At 39.9% G+C, this 17974-nt stretch overlaps 2 protein-coding genes across 2 annotated transcripts; one reads left to right on the top strand and one right to left on the bottom strand.

Annotated features, from left to right (window-relative positions):
• On the bottom strand, positions 1–3353 carry tprg1l (tumor protein p63 regulated 1-like). The gene is made up of 6 exons (XM_054746376.2): positions 3007–3353; positions 2786–2877; positions 2645–2695; positions 2407–2532; positions 871–1024; positions 1–428 (listed from the first exon to the last, which is right to left on the bottom strand). The coding sequence occupies exons 1-6, from the start codon at positions 3235–3237 to the stop codon at positions 234–236; spliced, it is 849 nt and encodes a 282-aa protein (XP_054602351.1). The 5' UTR covers positions 3238–3353; the 3' UTR covers positions 1–233.
• An 8121-nt stretch (positions 3354–11474) lies between these two features.
• On the top strand, positions 11475–14250 carry LOC139063384 (uncharacterized). Its single transcript, XM_070545160.1, has 6 exons — positions 11475–11893; positions 11973–12014; positions 12316–12378; positions 12584–12667; positions 13078–13209; positions 13399–14250. Exons 1-6 carry the CDS (start codon positions 11650–11652, stop codon positions 13680–13682), a joined length of 849 nt encoding a protein of 282 aa, XP_070401261.1. The 5' UTR covers positions 11475–11649; the 3' UTR covers positions 13683–14250.
• The last annotated feature ends 3724 nt before the right edge of the window (positions 14251–17974 follow it).

The raw sequence follows: 17974 nt of genomic DNA, 5'->3' as shown, positions 1-17974 counted from the left end.
ACTCAAACATCTCGTTAGTTCTGGAAGCTTCAAGTGAGCAGTGTAGCTTTCACCCCCAATTAATTTTAAATGACTACAAGCTGCATAAGGCGTAGTCTGCACAGCTTTTATCAGCTGCAGATCGAACAGTAGTGACACCAACGTCAGGTGGTGTGAACAGGTAATGGACTTGATGCACACCTTAATCTGGAGCGTTCCTTTGAACAGAGTGGTAGAACATAAACACAACTGATTTAAAAGCCGAACTTCCCACGTGTCATGGAGTAGCCCAGCTTTGCTTCGTTGTTGATGAAGGACATGATCCCTAGATACGTCTCGATGAGCAGGGGTCGCTCCAGGATCAGGACGCCGTTAGCCCGACCCGGGATTGGGTGCTCCTTATGGGCCTTCTTCACCGCCTGCACCAGCTGGGTTCGGAAGTTGTCCAACTTTAGAAGAATAAATAAAGCGGGGTCAGCTCTTTATGAACATGTAACATTTGTATTATGAAAGGGGAAGTAAACCGCGTGGAATGGGGATATTCCCAGTTATAACACAGATTAGCGTCAATAAAAAGCATCTTTGAGCGGCGCTAACTCTGCACAAAGTCATAAAAATAGATTCAAGTTGGAAGAATCACTGTCTTTGTTTAGGACGATGACTTTTACCATTAAAGCACCAATCACTCCATTGTTTCCAGTTGGCCCATGACTGAGGGAGCTGCTTTTGTTGCTGTTTATGCATCAAAGACCTGCATAGTGCTCATTGTCTTTTAGCTTACAACTCAGACTTTCAGTGCAGTCATGTTTCCCCAAAGAGAAATGCTCCAAGAGAAGGTTTAATGGTCTTTGCAGTACACATGTCCACCATATTTGGTCAAATTAATGATACCTGGCAGAGAGAGGCCACCTTCTCATCAGCACGGGCCATGGGATGCTCTGTGAAGGTGGCATAGGGCATTTCTGTGGACCAGGGGTTCCAGCGGTTCAAGAACGAAGCTCGTGGTCGTTTGTCCCACTGGACACGGATCCCGTAGCCCTCTCTTCTGCAGAGCAGCAACCGACAACAGATGAATAAAGAATAAAGGATTTCAGCAAATGTGGCAGTACTTTAAAAGTCTTAATTAGCTCGATAAAACATTACCAGTCATAACATTACGACCACTAACAGGTTCTGTATGCTGAGGTGATCTGCTGGGAAAAACCTGCAACCTTGCTGCCAGAACCAGACGCTGCATTTAAACCTAAATCTTAGTTGAGCCTTTTTGCAAACCAATCACAACCCAAAAATCTTCCCCAGCTACTGTAGTCGTCATTGGCCCCACAAAAGTGCTCAGAAACACAAAAAAGGAGTCTGTGGTGTACACCTGCCTCTCCAATGCTGCATCACTGAATTGAAATGCTTTTGTGGGAATCCAGTCCAAACCGGTAATACCCCACTCTATAATACAAAGCTCTTCATGGACCTAATACTCAGCCCCATTAACATGGACTCCATGCACTCAATTATATTGTTTGTCCACCTGACCAGTCATAATGTTGTGATATAAGTCTGATAATAACCATTCATTTGCTGTTGAAATGCTTAAAGGGCCTTTATGGAGTTTTTAATTTTTATGCTCGCAATTGCTCCCTCAGGCCAAAAGCGTAACGGCAGCTTCAATAGTAGGCTCGTGCACGAGGCGCGCATGCTGTACGTGCACACTCCTTAACGAAAATAACAGCTGAGACAGTCCCTTTGTGTGTGTGTGTGTGTGTGTGTGTGTGTGTGTGTGTCGCCTGGAGGACAGAGGACAGGAGAACGCGCAGCTAATTAATTAAATAATTTGGCTCTGTACCTTTCTCTTCAGCACAGCCGACAAAGGTTTATGATGGGTCAGTCCTCCTGCATGCTCAGACATTCCCTTCCCTTGCTTGAAAAAATGTTCCAAAATGAAAGTTGAACCCACATCTTTTTTATCTGTGAATTCAATGCCGTTCGGCGAGTCTCAAATAAAAATTTGGGCGTCTTATTACTGTAAAAAATATATCATTAATGTAAAAAATACACTAAATAAACTTTGTTCACATCCAGTATCAAACCCAGGTCTTCTGCACGAAAATCCAACATCTTACGAGCTAAAGCGCCAGTGATATGTTTTGTATCTGTAACATTTATATCCTTGATGACAGTTGAAACAACTTTCAAAAAACGGTTCGGAGGGCTATGCCTGAGCGTGAACGCGCATGAAGCATCCTGCTCGACCCGAGCATCTCTCTTTTTCTGTGATTTTACCAGAAAAACAGGCAATCACGGTAAGAATGCCAGGGCTCATTCTACAGGACCAGGGCATTGCAGGAGAATGTATGAAAAAGAAATTTATTATTTCTATACATGTTTTGGCTGTCAAACTTCCATAATGCCCCTTTAAAGAAAGGAAACACCTACTTGTTAAGGGATTTGGGTGGAAACTCAAATTCTCCAATGGAGATGGTGTCCACAGCGTTGAGGGAGATCCGGATCACTTGTTGACACAGCAAATTGATGAAGTCATACTTACACACCAGCAAAGACCTACACACACACACACACACACACACACACACACACACACACACACACACACACACACACACACAGTGTTGGTATTTTTATTTACTCAATGTATTAAAACTAATTGACCCACTTGTCTGTTATAAGAACTAGTTTCTCCTTTTCATTGTTCCAGTGGTCGACTCTGGAGAAGAAAAAAAGACAGAAAATAAGATCATCCAGATATTAATGCACATGATGATGATGATGATGATGATGATGATGGTAGACCCACTCTGCCAGCAGCCAGACGCTGAGCACCTCCCCGTCCTCGGATGGAAGAGCCACAGTCCGGATGTCGATCACAGCCTGCTCAATGGTACCTGGCTGGGACGAGCATCACACCCAGCTGTCAATCATCAGCATCCCTGTGACGTGTTTCTGTTTCTCTAATTAAAACTGCACTGCTGATTCTATTAGATTATTGACAGTTAAAAAAAAAAAAAGAAAACTCACCCTGAACACGAAGTAGTCCTTCACCTTCGCCTGCATCGTGGGGTTGTGCACATGGAAAGGCGTCAGCGTCTGTAAGGGGGGACAGCAGGCCACGGAGGCTGCGTGTCCGAGGGTTCGGGAGGCGGCCTCCGGCGGCGTGAAGGCAACCTCGACACCCTCCTCGATCTCTGCGGGATGGAGAACCGCAACACCCGGGCTCTCCGGCTCCACCGCGTCGTTCAGCTGCAGCATGGTGGAGGAGACGATGATCCGGACGATTTGACACCAGCAGGCTGCTGGCAGCAGCTAGATGAGAAGACCTCCCGAAGACGCGGACTCTCCCATAGCGGACCACTGTTTTGGTTGTGGGGTAAGGAGGAAGCAGTTCCGTGTCTTTGATTTCCTTCCTCTTAAAGAGACATACCCACTCATCAGGTTCATCAGTGATGGTGAAATATATGCAAGACGGTGGTGATAAATCTATGCTAGAAGTTTACATTCGAATAAATTCACCCATTTTTCAATAATAAAACTTCACACAATTCTCGTGCATCAGGTTTCCAGTGTTGTAAAGTTCACCTTTATCAGTGGCGTGTCCAGGTCTTTTAAAATGGGGTGGCCCAGGTGAGGCACAACTTAGTGCATGGGTGGCACCAATGGTTATGCTTTCTTTGTTTTACCCCCAAGCCTTTTATGGACAGTGAAAAGCCTATTTAAAAGTAAATTAGTGTGGTGGCACCTGGGGTGGCCAGTCAGATTCCAAGGGCAGCATGTGCTACCCCAGACCACTGCCTGGACACGCCCCTGACCTTCATGTGTGTTTAGAGGAATAGACATTAATTTTGACAAAATTGATAAGCTAATGGCTAGTCCAACACAGGCCAGTTCTAAAAGATAACTACAATATATAAAGCAAAACCAAAACTGTTTAATCCTAAAAGTGTTGTGTGAATTCAGTTTTATGACATGGCTATTTACAAAATAATTTTTATTTTCGGTACTTTCTTTTTATTTAAAGTACTTAAATAAAACCCATTTGTTCATTCATTCAAACAGTAGAAACTAGTGGATGATCTTTAATATTTCCTGTTAGAATTAAGTATTTCTTAATGAATAATATTGTAGTGAAATAATGTGAAAATGCATTTGCATAAACTGTTCTGATTAACTGATAGTGTGTCTGTTTGAGCAAAGATAAACTCAATTCCTCCAAAACTTAAAATGCTCAAAAAGGTATACAGAACAGATATGAATTATTTATAAACATTTTACAAAACCCAACCCAAAGATCTTAAGTTTAAGGTTTAAAAAATGTAAATGTCCAACTGTACCTTTCACAACAAAGGCTTGTTGACATCAGAGTTTTATTCTGCAATCAAATTAATAGATAAATAAAGTTCCCTGAAAAATCTTCTAAAAAAATGAAGATGAACCAGTAATGAATAATTAGATTTCTATAGTAGCATTTCTTAAACAGTTTTTATATAAATAATTAAATTTCATTTCAACAATAAAAAATAAATACATTTTCAGTGTGTCTCTTATCTCACATGTACAAAATATTTGTCTTTTTCTTTTGTGAAGCAGGAAACAGCACACCTTTCTTTTTAAATCCTTTTTAAACCTTTTAAGTTTCATCTGTAGTCCTGAAGCAGATCATCAGAAACTGCTGTTTATAACACGTGTTACTGAAAAAACGTTTTTTAGGTTAAGTGTTAGTTATGTAAAATATTTAAAAATGGTGCTGTTAAATTCAAATATTGCACAACAGCACCCTCTAGTGGATGTTCTGTAGAAACAGTTTTGTTTTTTGTAACTTTCAAGTTCTTCTATTTCTCTTCATCAAACCTTTACCACCCGAAGCATCAGGTAAAAATATTGTGGTATAAATGTACTTTTTGGGACATTCCTAAATTAATAAAAGAAAAGCGAGAGAGTTTTTTTATGGCTGATTTTTAGAGAAGTGAACTTTGGTCAATGGAGACATTTTCATTTGATAATTTGTTTTATCTTTAAATGTTAATGATTCCAAATAAGCCAGATTACTCTTGGATATTTTGTAATAATAAAATCTGATGTATTGTTTTCACCAGTTAAATTAAAAGCTCACTAAATCATTAATTAATAAATGATCATTTTCTTCAATTTTAGGGGAAATGAATTGTAGAGGAAGTAACAAAGCTGTAGAAAAGAAAATGTGAATGTTATCACCTCCCATAAGATAGTTTCTCAGATTTTATTACATGAGAATTATTGAGGAAACAAAGATAGAAAATATTTTATCATTCATAAAATTATATTATCCATCACACTAGATCATCATCTTTAAACATTTGAGGAAACATCAGAGAAGATAATCTGGTTTACTTGTTTAATGTTGCAGGTGGAGCATCATACATGAAAACAACAAAACATTCTGTTTGTTTGTAACTGAGACTTTTTCGTAAACTCTTAAACAAAAACAGAATCTCTCAACAATTCTTTTAGAAATTTCTATCTTGTTATTTACCAGTATTTTATTTTATGATGCAAACAATGAAGATTAGAGAAGTGGAGTTTTTGAGAAATATTTGATCTCACACCGATTTCCTGTCACATCACTTATCTGATCGCAAAGCTGCAGCAAACCACATAAACCAAGTGGAACCACTGGGAATAAAATTCGGAAACAAACTCCGTTTTTACAAAAATCACATCTGAATTAGTTATTCTGTGATAAAAAAAAAACAAAAAAATATATCCATCCATCCATTTTCTGAACCCGCTTTGTCCACGCAGGGTCGCGGGGGGCTGGTGCCTATCTCCAGCGGTCAACGAGCAATCAGGCGGGATACACCCTGGACAGAGAGCCAGTCCATCGCAGGGCAACACAGAGACACACAGGACAAACAATCACACACACGCACATTCACACCTAAGGACAATTTGGACAGACCAATCAACCTAACAGTCATGTTTTTGGACTGTGGGAGGAAGCCGAAATACCTGGAGAGGAGAGAACCCACGCATGCACAGGGAGAACATGCAAACTCCATGCAGAAAGATCCCAGGCTGGGAAGCAAACCCAGGACCTTCTTGCTACAAGGCAACAGCTCTAACCACTGCACCACTGCGCAGATCACCTGGGAATTTCCCTGAGACTACAATCTGATAGAAATGATACTAAATGATAATAAAAGCTGCATTTAAAACTTGGGTTAACATAGAAAGCACAATTCTGACCTGCAAAGGCTGACACTGAAGAAAGGTGACAATTCTTATTAAACTTTTCTTCATCTGCTCTCTTACTGAGGCCCAGCTTCACCTACAAACTGACAATGAAATTAATTCATATTTGAAGCCAGCAGGTTCACATGTAGAAGCAGGAAATGCCTCAGAGCACCAAAAGAACATGTACACAAGACATCAATGCTGCGCTGAGAGAGACTAGCGCCTCACTGGCTGGACTGAAGGTGGAGGTGAAGTACTTACAGAAAGAAAATGAAGGTATTTTAACCAAGTACACCTGTAGGAGTTACCGTTCTACCTAAAGTATTTTTATAGAAATATACTGATAATTGATATTTGTTTTTTTAACACTAACAGCTAAAGCTGACTCCCCATCACATTTCGTGTGTGTTTTAAGATATTGATGTTTGTTTTTAAAGCCCTACACGACCTAGCTCCTCCTTATCTGTCCGACCTGCTGACTCCCTATGTACCTTCTCGTATGTTGAGGTCAGCTGGCCGTCTACTGCTTTGGACTCCCCGGATGTCCTACAAATCACGAGGTGAACGTGAGTTTGTCCATGCTCTGGAACTCATTGCCCATTACAGTTAGGCTGGCATCTTCTCTGCCTGTTTTTAAATCTCGTTTAAAAACCTACTTTTGTGACTTGGCTTTTAGACAGTGATTCATGTTATGGTGTTATGATTTTATAGTCTTTATTGTTGTGTTTTATCTTTTTATTGTTTTTACTTTTGTTTTAATTGATCCTGCCTGTTCAGCACTTTGGTCAGCTCTCACGCTGTGTCTTAAATTGTGCTGTAGAAATAAAGTTGGTATGGTAACGCAAAAGAACTGGAGTTGCAGAAGAGTGAGCTGGACAAGCTGAAACAAAACCAAGGTGTTAACAATGAAAACTCAAATACATGTAAAAGTTACAAATTAGACATTGGAAGAGCCTTATGTTTTATAAATAAAAGTATTACAATTGTTAACTTACATCATTTTTGATCATTTATTTCTTTTCAGCAAACACCAACGAACTGTTCAAGCTGAAGCAGCAGTACCAAGGTATTTGTGTACATAAATGATCATTATTCAAATACCTTCGGAAACAATCAATGACCTTAATTAAACATTACACATCAGAGTACCAGAGTACATGGCCAGGAGGGTTACATATACTCCTCATTTTAGGTTTTAGTACTGGAAAACATTTAGCTCGTTCAAGTTTCCTTAATGCTTATTTAGTGACAACAAACCTCTGTCTGAATAATTAAATTTATAAACTTTAAATATTTTGTCTCCCAGTGAAACAAGTGGCTTTTTCAGCCTCTCTGATGGACTCAGGCGAAGGAGATGTTGGACCTTGTAATGTAAAAACACCTCTGGTCTTCAAATGTGTTGTTTCCATTATTGGAAATGCCCACAACCCAAATACAGGTACTCAGTTTCACTAAATACTATTAATAATACATTTATTCATCTGCTGTAAAAGTCAGTGGGATCTGGTTTCTATTTCATCACATCACAACCCTAACCCAACTATTATTATTATTATTATTATTATTATTATTATTATTATTATTACTACGTATTCTACTACAGGTTTTTTCATCGCACCAGTCAGAGGAGCCTATCACATTGAGTTCTACATATTTGGATATGGACATGCTTCACATCCTGTGTTCCAATCCAATCCAATTTTTTTTATAAAGCGCATTCACAAGGCATTACAACCAAACAAGGCGCTGTACACTAAAAATGTTAGTTAATTAAACTGGCGATATACAAACATGTCGAACACAGATAGAAGATAAAAAGGAAATACAACAAAATTCCCAAAACTAACATCTAAAAATCAATAAGACACAGGGAGAATAAAAAATTAGAAAAACATTTTAAAAAAGAACCTCAAATAGTACGGAAGTTGATATTGTGAAGTCCATTTTTAAACAGTGCAGATGTGAGTGAGGTTCATAATTATGTGGTAAATGCTAGGTTGAAGTAGTGAGTTTTCAGGCGTGATTTAAAAATGCTAGCTGTTGGTGCTTGCCTCACTAGCAGTGGTAATGCGTTCCACAGCGTCGGTGCACACACAGAGAAAGCCCTTTCTCCACGGCTTTTTAAACGTGCATTCGGAACAGCTAGGAGGAGCTTATCTTCAGACCTGAGAGCACGCGGCGGGTTGTAGTAATGGACAAGTTCACACAGATATGGAGGAGCTTGATGGTTCAAGGATTTGTAAGTCAGAAGCATAATTTTGAAATTTATCCTGAACTGCACGGGCAACCAGTGGAGAGATTTCAGAATTGGTGAAATGTGTTGTCTTCTGTCAGCTCCAGTCAGCAACCTAGCTGCTGAGTTCTGGACCAGCTGAAGTCTAGAAAGAGCTGCTTTACTGATGCCATATAAGCAGGAGTTAGAGTAATCCAGCCTTGAAGTGATGAAAGTGTGGACCACCGATTTCAGAAGACGGACACTCAGGATGTGCTTTAGTTTCGAGATGCGTCTTAGTTGGTAAAAACATGATTTAACTGTGTTATTGACCTGGGCATCCAACTTCAGAGCCTGGTCCATTTTTACTCCAAAGTTGGAGATTACGGAGGATACATTAGGTGAGAGATGGTTGAGGTCAGGTTGATGAGTCGCCGTGGTACTGTAAGGACTGAAAACGATTAAGTCAGTTTTGGAGTCATTAAGATGGAGGAAGTTATCAGCTAGCCATTGCTTGACCTCAAGGATACAATCAGACAGAACTTTCGTTGATTGAGTTGGCTTAAATGAAAAATAGATTTGACAGTCGTCAGCGTAAAGATGGTATGAGACAGCGTGCTTTCTGAAAATGAATCCTAAGGGCAGTATATAGAGGTTGAACAGTAACGGGCCGAGAATTGAACCTTGTGGGACACCCCAACGTAGAGGCTGTGACTCGGATGAACAGCCATCCAACATGACCCTAGCAGACCTGTTACAAAAGTATGACCTAAACCAATCTAGGGTTGTGCCTGAAATGCCAGCCCAAGTGTGAAGTCTTGTGATCAAAATGTCATGATCGATCATGTCGAATGCTGCGGATAGATCCAAAAGTACCAGAACCACATGGAAACCTGAATCTAAAGCCAGAAAAATGTCATTAAACACCCGAACGTGAGCAGTTTCAGTGCTGTGCTGTTTTCTGCAACCAGACTGACAGGTGTCCATTACCTGAATTTCATTTAGATGTTTCAGCAACTGTGCATACACTATTTTCTCAAGGACCTTAGATAAAAACGGTAATTTGGAAATTGGTCGGAGATTAGAGTAATCGGTGGGATCAAGGCTGGGTTTTTTCAAGATTGGTTGTAGAACAGCGTGTTTAAAGGCTTGAGGAACTTCAGCCAATGTCAAGCTACTATTTATAATGCCTAGCACGCTATTGCTAATTAAAGGAAACACCTCTTTCAGGAGACGAGGTGGGATAACATCATCTGGGGAGCCAGAGGGTTTCATGGCTGCAACAGTTTTTTCTAGATAGGGCAAAGAGATGGGCTGAAAGCTTTGAAGTTGCACATGAGAGGGGATAAATGAATCAGGAACATGGTTGGTTTGGTGAATCTGAGCTCTGATTACAATAATCTTATTTAAGAAAAACTGCAGGATTTGGCTACACAAGTCAGCGGACACAGAGGAAAATAGTTTTTGAACTGGGGAAAGCACTGCATTTATGGTTTTGTTAAAGAATGGAGACCACATGTTCATCGCATCTGAGCATCAACCTTCTTACACTGTTAATGGTGCCAGTGGTGTCACACTGCTGTTGGAGGTGGGAGATGTTGTGTTTTTGCATCAGTGGGAAAACACGGATTCAGAATCATCACACCTCGTTCAGCGGTCACCTGATGTTTACGATGTGAGCAACAGATGTTTTACAAAATCAGAACCTAGATTTGATCATTTCACACAAGAAGCAAATCTTTATTTTAAATCCCTGCATTTGAACACAACAGTAGGCACTCACTTTTACTTGTGAATTAGTTTATTTGGTCTAAACCAGACAAATCAGTTAAACACTGACAAAGTCACATTTTTATTTTTTTTTTTACTTTCTAAAGTTTTATTTTGTTCAGTAGAAACTGTAGGCAACCTGCTGCTCAAATCAGACAAATAAAACATTTCATACCCGTGGGTGATCTATTGTATGTTCTTGTTGGAAGTTGGTTTGTTTCTCCAGTCTATCACCAGGCAGATACCCACACCCCTCTTACCTAGTGGCAGTTTACACTAGCATATTAAGCTAACACACACATTTCATTAACAAAGCTATTTATAATCATGTATTTTACAGGTTTTTCCTTCATACCGTTCAGATGAGCCTATCATTTTGAGTTCTACCCATATGTAGGCCATCAACCACATCCCACAGGAGCTGAATGGAGAGCAGCTCTTTTCCTATGAGCATCAACCTTCTTATGCTGTCAGTAATGTGGGGGTATCACTGGTAATAACAACTGGAGATGTGTGTATACATCAGTGGGAAAACACAAGAATTATTTTACAATCCAAACCGTCACACCTCCTTCAGTCGTCACCTGCTTTTCATGATGTGAGCAACTGATTATTTTTAGACAATTTCACACAAGAAGTAAATTTGCACATTTTTATAATAAATCTCTCTGAACATTGGAGATGATCGCTACTTTTATTGTTGTTTACTTGATCTAAACCAGATCTAACCTGTATGTGTTCTCTTTATAAAACAGGTATGCTGCTGCCTCTGCTTGATATCTACTTTACTGAAATCCAGGCTTGTGCCAGATGCCTTAGACTCAGGAGCTTAATGTCAGAAATACTTACAGGTTTCTTTAAATTCAAGCGTAATGATTTTCTAAATTAGATTACTGCCCCGGACTGCAGCCAGCAACAGACCAGACCGCATGAATCCAGAAACCAACAGTCTTATCTTCTTTATTCCTGTTTGCTGTGGCCCTCTCCATCCTCACTGGCTGAGCTGCAGCTATCTGCATTTTTCTGACTAGCTGGCTTCACTCATGACTGCAGACAAAAAAAGAGTAAAACATAAAAATACTGGTTAAAAGTATTGATTTTCTATCATTTTGAAGTTTTGCTTTAGCATTTTTAATTATTATGACTCATGAGTTGTAATTTTAACACCATGTATTTAATTGAAATAGGAGAAATATCAGATGTTTAATAAATCACAAACATTTTGAATGTTTTTAATAAACTGTAAACCTCAGTTTATACATAAAAAATGTTTATTTAGATGTTGAGGACAACACAAAAATTTGATGATGAGTAACGAAACTTCATTTTTTGATTCAACAAACAAGTACAAAGTCTCAAGTCCTTTTACCTTGTAGTATCACAGTAATATTTGAGCACGGCAAACAAAAGCTGCATTTAAGGCAGGAGTTCACAAAGAAAGCACAAAGCTGACCTGCAGAGCCTGACAGGAAATGGATGTAACAGTGATTTTTACACTGTTGTTAATCTGCTCTCTTACCGAGGCTCAGCTTCATCAACAACCTGATCCTGACTCAGATTCATATTTGAAGCCAGCAGGTTCACATGTAGAAGCAGGAAATCCCTCAGAGCACCAACAAACATGTACACAGGACATCAGTGCTGTACTGAGAGAGATGAGCGCCTTGCTGGCTGGACTGAAGGTGGAGGTGAAGCACTTGCAGAAAGAAAATGAAGGTATGTTGACTAAGTACAGCTAGAGTAACTTAATAGAAATAATACTGATGCTTGATCTTTTTTTCCTAAACACTAACAGCTAAAACACGAGAACTGGAGCTGCTGAAACAACAGGACCAAGGTATTGGAAACGATGAAAAAAACAGTAGATGTAAAAGTTACAAATCAGAAATCAGAAGGGCCTTTTTACTTGTAAGTGCTACTTTTGGTTACTGTTTAAAAACCAGTTAATTGTTTTCTAAATTTTCTAGCAAATAAAAAAGAACTGGAGCTGCTGAAGCAACAGGACCAAAGTATTGGAAACGATGAAAAAAACAGTAGATGTAAAAGTTACAAATCAGAAATCAGAAGGGCCTTTTTACTTGTAAGTGCTACTTTTGGTTACTGTTTAAAACCCAGTTAATTGTTTTCTAAATTTTTAGCAAAAGAAAAAGAACTTGAGTTACAAAAGAGAGAACTGGACAAGTTGAAGCAACAGGACCAAGGTATTTACTGTTCATCATTTATTGTTAAGTAAACTAATGGCTTTTTTAAACATTACACATCTATATTAATCAGGACAAAAACAAAACAAACAATGTTCATCTTTAAAAGACCCTAGTCAAATTGTTCATGTATAATGTACAGTGAAAGCTGTCTGGTTTAGCTTTTTTTTTGCCATCTTATTGTTTTTGCTTTCTGTAATTTCAGCTCATGAAGGAGAACTGATCACCATTAAAGCCTCCGCAAACATCACTGAAAACCAAGTGGAGGCTCTGAGGAGAGAAGGAGAAGGTTTGTTAACCCTCTGGAGGCAGATGTTGCAGATTTGCATTGTTAACTACCTGGTTACTCCACAAACGTATTTCATGAGCAGTTTTTAACTCAGAAGTTGCGTGAAGGACTTAGTTGTTCGTCCTTTTATCAAAACTTATTTTGAGCCTGAGAGGGTTAATATACTGTAGATAGATACTGGTGGTGCTCTCTCTCTGAGTGTGTGTGTGTGTGTGTGTGTGTGTGTGTGTGTGTGTGTGTGTGTGTGTGTGTGTGTGTGTGTGTGTGTGTGTGTGAATTACTGAATTCTAAAAAGGTTTTAGAACTGGACAATGGTTTAGCTCATTCAAGAATTTCATTAATACTATTTTAGTGAGACTAAACCTCTATATGCATAATTCTGAGAAACTAATAAAGTTTTTGTCTCTCAGTGAAACAAGTGGCTTTCTCAGCATCTCTGTTGGACTCAGGCTCAGGAGATGTTGGACCTTTTAATGCACAAACACCTCTGGTCTTCAGAAATGTTGTTACTAATATTGGAAATGCCTACAACCCAAATACAGGTACTCAGTTTCACTAAATACTAGTAATAATACATTCATACATCTTCTGTCACTCCAGTAAGAATTGAGGGGAACTGTTTTTATCTCCAGTCCATCATGGACATGTAACACCCTCCTTCCCTCACACTTAGTGAATATTTAGACTAGCCACATAACCTAACATGCATGTTTTCATAAAACAATTTTCAGGTTTTTTCATCGCACCTGTGAGAGGAGTCTATCACTTTGTGTTCCACATACATGGACATGGACATGCTTCACATGCTACAGCAGCCATGTTGTTTAAGAATGGAGAAAAGACCTTCATTGCATACGAGTATCAGCCTTCCTATTTTGCAAGCACTGCCAACAGTGTCACACTGCTGTTGGAGGTTGGAGATGTTGTGTTTCTGCGTCAGTGGGAGAATACAAGGATTCATGACAGTGACAACCATCACACCACCTTCAGTGGTCACCTGATTTTCACCATGTGAGCAACAGATGTTAGAAAATCAGATGTTTTATTAGATCATTTCACACATCCAGCAAATTTATACATACCGGTCTTCGTCATCCCCCCCCCCCCCGAAACTGATGGTCATATACTGCTCAGTTCATAGAAATGAACATGTTTTATACACTTGAATGACTTATTGTATGTGCTTGTTTTCATGTTTTAAAGCACAAAGTAAAATCCTCATTTAAGTAAACTGCATTTGATGTCGGCTCTATGAAGTGAACGACGTGAGCCGGCTCGTCATTGGGAGCCATCCCCCCTTCCCCTCTTGTCTTGGTGAAAGCCACAGGCAATTGGTCAACATGTGCAACTGCGTGTCCAGACTGTCCACATACAGAGCAGTAGGGGCGGGGAAGAGGGAGGATCAGACTCAGACACACAACAGAGCACATACGGGCAGAGGAAGATGAGAGGGAATGAGGAGGAGGAAAAAGGCGAGCGAGAGAGAGGAGAGTGCGACGAAGACGGTGAGAAAATGAGCGACAGCAGTCGGAAAGTTGAGATTTCTTAAAGTGTTCAGTTAATAAATCCATATAAATGATAAATATTTGGTATATTGCATTTTTTTTACATTAGTAAATCACTTTACATATAGTTTAGCATTATTTTTTGTGATAAATAGACTTTATTTTTTATTTTTTATATATTTATTTATTTTTTATTTATTTACCGTGTCCTGTCTGGCTGTGAAGCAAGCAGAATTGATGTCTGAATGCTGGTGACAAGCCTTACAGATTTACTCTCAGGTGGAGCATCAAAGCATTTGCTTTTAATGTCACGCCTGATACTTAAAGAGCAAGTAACGTCTAAATTAACTTTTTTTGCTGATGAACTGTATACATGAGTGTCTAATAGTGTTTTAAATGTGTGTATTCATTATTTTAGCATTTTGGTGCATTTTCTTTAAAAATTAAAAATTCTGCCTAAATACCACAGTATTGCGCCACCTTCAGCTTAAAACATAGAATTTGAGTCTTTTTGAATAAATTTTAGCCAATGGCTAAAGAGTAAGATACTACGTAAACCAGTAGAGTACTACGTAGCAGCTCTGTGTCAAAGTTATAAAGCATCGAGAGTCTCGGCCACGCCTTGTGACGAGTTGGGAGTTGGATTTGCAAGCGAGTGTAGGAGGCTAGCCGTAGTTCAGCATTAGCATATAGCATTAGCATATCCTAGTCTTTTGCATAGCTTTTAGTGTTATACCTACTTATTTAGTGTTATTGTGCCTGGTGCTGTAGCTTGCAACCAGCATTTTACCCGCGATTCTGCATGTCTCCGTTTGAAGAGGGAGGCTGTGCCCACCGTAGCTCTTCCGCGATTTAGATGCAGCCCACCGACTCTGCTCCCCCACCACGGCGGGCTCCAGTCTGAGGTGAGTATGCTAAATAAAGGTTTTACATCTTCTAAAGACAATTCCCTACCTAAATGCAAAGTTTGAGAGACGTGGTTCACTCCATTTAGCTAATATCAGCCTGCACTGCCTTCGGGCTGATTTGTCAAGTTCACCAAATGTGGAACGGGATGTAAGGTTGGAATCAGCTAATCGGAACATATCTCGAAGCCCTGGCCGACAAAACGGTACACATGACTTTCAGGCTCAGATAAAATTCGGGTTGCTTTTGTGTCAGTAATTCTGCAACAGTGGCTCTAACTGACAGACAGCATTACAGCGTGAAATCCAGCTTTACACCACAGCGTGACCCGGTTCTGAGGAATTCTGTTCAGGAGTTCGCATTTCAGGCTCTCCACATCATATGTGACTGACTTTTACGTTTTAATAACATCACACACTAGGAATGTTATAAAGCGCCTATATAGGACAGTTTCTTTTGAATATATTCTGACTTTATAAACAACACAACAATGTGCTTCTTTTTTTTTTCAGGCTAAATCTACCCAAGACGTTGGCTGTCAGACTGATATAGTCTGCTGTTGATTCCAGCTTCCACCTCAGTGACAGTGCAAGCTCAGTGAACTCTTCAAGGTAAAAATAAAATTAAAAATTTCAGATTTTTTAAGATATTAACAATTAAATAAGTATGTGATTACATCATGAAGGAGGTTACTGATTCAGGCCCTGTGACACTTGGTGACGTGTGAGCTGATTCACCTGGTAAATAACTTTTACATTAAATATTTTGTTTTTGCTATCAAAAGTAAATTAACTAATAACCTGCATTATTGCATGACACTCAGCAAAATATGGACTCTACACCATGAGGCAGGCACACGTTAATACTCTATAAGAGCACATAAGGTGAGCAACACCACATATTATTGTTATTACTGTACACTGTCCTGGATTTGTTTAATTTCTGCATGATTTGTTTTCTTTCTGCATCTCATCATTAGCCTGGCTGATCACCTGATAACTCCTGTCATCTGGTTATGACAGCATGAGGATGTCCTCACACACCTGTAACCTATCAGCTCATCTGGCAGAATAGAGAGAGACAACACCACATCTCCTGTTCCTGGAAAGCCTTCAGCCATCCTTCGATGACTGAGAACCTCCATCAGCTCTGTCTCCTGTCTGCCTACAATTATTATAATAAATATTGTGTTTGACAAGTTTTTTGTGCTGCCAAATATCTCATTTTGATTCCAGTTTTGATATTTTAATGGATATTTATAAATTACATTAATTGAATTTTCACATTGTCGCATGTTTAACTAGCTCTATTGTGATGAATTAAACTAGCACCTCACTGTTAAAAGCTCATTTTAATTTCAAGCAAGTATTTATGGACATGAACAAAAATAGGAAATATATCAATTTAGATTTATTTAATTAATATAACAAATAAGGGGGAAAGAGTCATTGAAAGGCACATTCTTCTGGAAGCTCCTGTTCCTGACGACACCAGCAGAGGAGACCAGCTGCAGACACCAGAGGACCTAGAACCGAGAGAGCAGCTGTTATTAGTAAATAAATTAAGAAATCAGGGCAGTTTAAGTGGGCTGAACACATTACAGAATAATTTTCTCATGAGGTAGTTTCATAACTTTATGCAGCAGATTGTAACTTGAGCCCAGAGCTCCTGGAGACCTGCTATCCAGCACGTTTCAGTGGTTTTCCTGCTTTAACAGGTTAGATTAGCTGTTAAGCAGCTCAGCTATTTGTTGCTGATTAAAACCAGGTGTGTTGAAGCAGATAAACCTCTAAAACATGATGAATACTAGCTCTAGAGCCGTGGAGACAAACCCTGCAGCTAATCTGATGCTATGGCTAACGGCTACTTACCATTCAGAGCTGGTTCTAATGGGTCGGTTCCTGTAGTTTCAGGCAACTCACAAGCTCAAAACAACAAGGCTCAGCTCTGCTTGTCTCCTCCAAATAGACTTGGTCCCTTTCTTCTCGAGTGTCTGTGTAAGGAGGGGGAGAAACGTCCTCCACTTCTAATAACTGCTCAGAGTGAAGGGAGCTAGCATCGTCTAGTTAGTGTCGTCTTCGTCACTGCCGCGGCTCCGCCCTCTCGGTCCTCCAGGCAACGCCTACTAATATTGCAGTTTTAAAAATTGATACGTTGGTGGAGTAAGAATCTGAGGGGGGAGTTACTGCCTCTTTAAAACTTTATTGTTATTGTTGTTGAATGCTTTGTAATTCCGACCAGACACGGAGACAGAGGTGAAAGAGAAAGGAAAAGAAAAGGTGGGGAGAGAGGAGGAGAAGGGGGGGGGGGGGTCCCCACAAAAATAAACAATGAACAAGAGTCTGCTTCTAGACCTTCAGAAAAAGACAAAAAAAAGCAAAAGGACAAAAAAAAATGGGACACAACAACAATACAACAAGATCTAGCTATCACTGCATCAACTTGATGAAAAAAATATATAATCAACATTGCTTAACTGAAGAATCACAATAATAAATCACAGTGCATTAAGTGCCCACCATAGTCTTAAGACCTGTGTTTAACGTGCCCAAGCCCATACTTTTGAGAGCACCATGTGAGCACCTGTGTGTGTACACGCGCTTGTTTATTTAAGGTTTCTCTATAGGAGCGTCCAACAGAGAGTGCGAGGGACCACAGATCCGCCCCCCAAAGATGCGCAGGAGACGGGGGGAGCTCCAAGTCCCAGAGATCCAAGCACTGCCCCAGAACACAGGAACCCCAAGGAGACTGCAACCAGAAAGGCCCCCACCCCCCTCAAGAGGCACAGAGGATCGCCCCGGGGGGCCACAACCAGCAGCCGGCAGAGTCCCTGGAGACATCAGCGGCAAGCCCACAGGCCCGCACGCAGTCTCCCACCCCCTAGCCGGCTGAGCCC

This window comes from Nothobranchius furzeri, chromosome 15, assembly GCF_043380555.1.
Source record: "Nothobranchius furzeri strain GRZ-AD chromosome 15, NfurGRZ-RIMD1, whole genome shotgun sequence".
NCBI classification, from domain to species: domain Eukaryota; kingdom Metazoa; phylum Chordata; class Actinopteri; order Cyprinodontiformes; family Nothobranchiidae; genus Nothobranchius; species Nothobranchius furzeri.
This window is presented reverse-complemented; position numbering and strand designations above follow the sequence as displayed.

What these genes read in the sequence shown, in the direction of transcription:
- tprg1l (XM_054746376.2), bottom strand. Translation starts at nt 3,237, where the DNA reads ATGCTGCAGCTGAACGACGCGGTGGAGCCGGAGAGCCCGGGTGTTGCG. An exon ending in AGGACTACTTCGTGTTCAGG is followed by an intron (nt 2,878 to 3,006) that starts GTGAGTTTTCTT and finishes TGCTCGTCCCAG; the next exon opens with CCAGGTACCATTGAGCAGGC. An exon ending in CTAGTTCTTATAACAGACAA is followed by an intron (nt 2,533 to 2,644) that starts GTGGGTCAATTA and finishes GTGTGTGTGTAG; the next exon opens with GTCTTTGCTGGTGTGTAAGT.
- LOC139063384 (XM_070545160.1), top strand. Translation starts at nt 11,650, where the DNA reads ATGGATGTAACAGTGATTTTTACACTGTTGTTAATCTGCTCTCTTACC. An exon ending in GCTGAAACAACAGGACCAAG is followed by an intron (nt 12,015 to 12,315) that starts GTATTGGAAACG and finishes CTAAATTTTTAG; the next exon opens with CAAAAGAAAAAGAACTTGAG. An exon ending in TGCCTACAACCCAAATACAG is followed by an intron (nt 13,210 to 13,398) that starts GTACTCAGTTTC and finishes AACAATTTTCAG; the next exon opens with GTTTTTTCATCGCACCTGTG.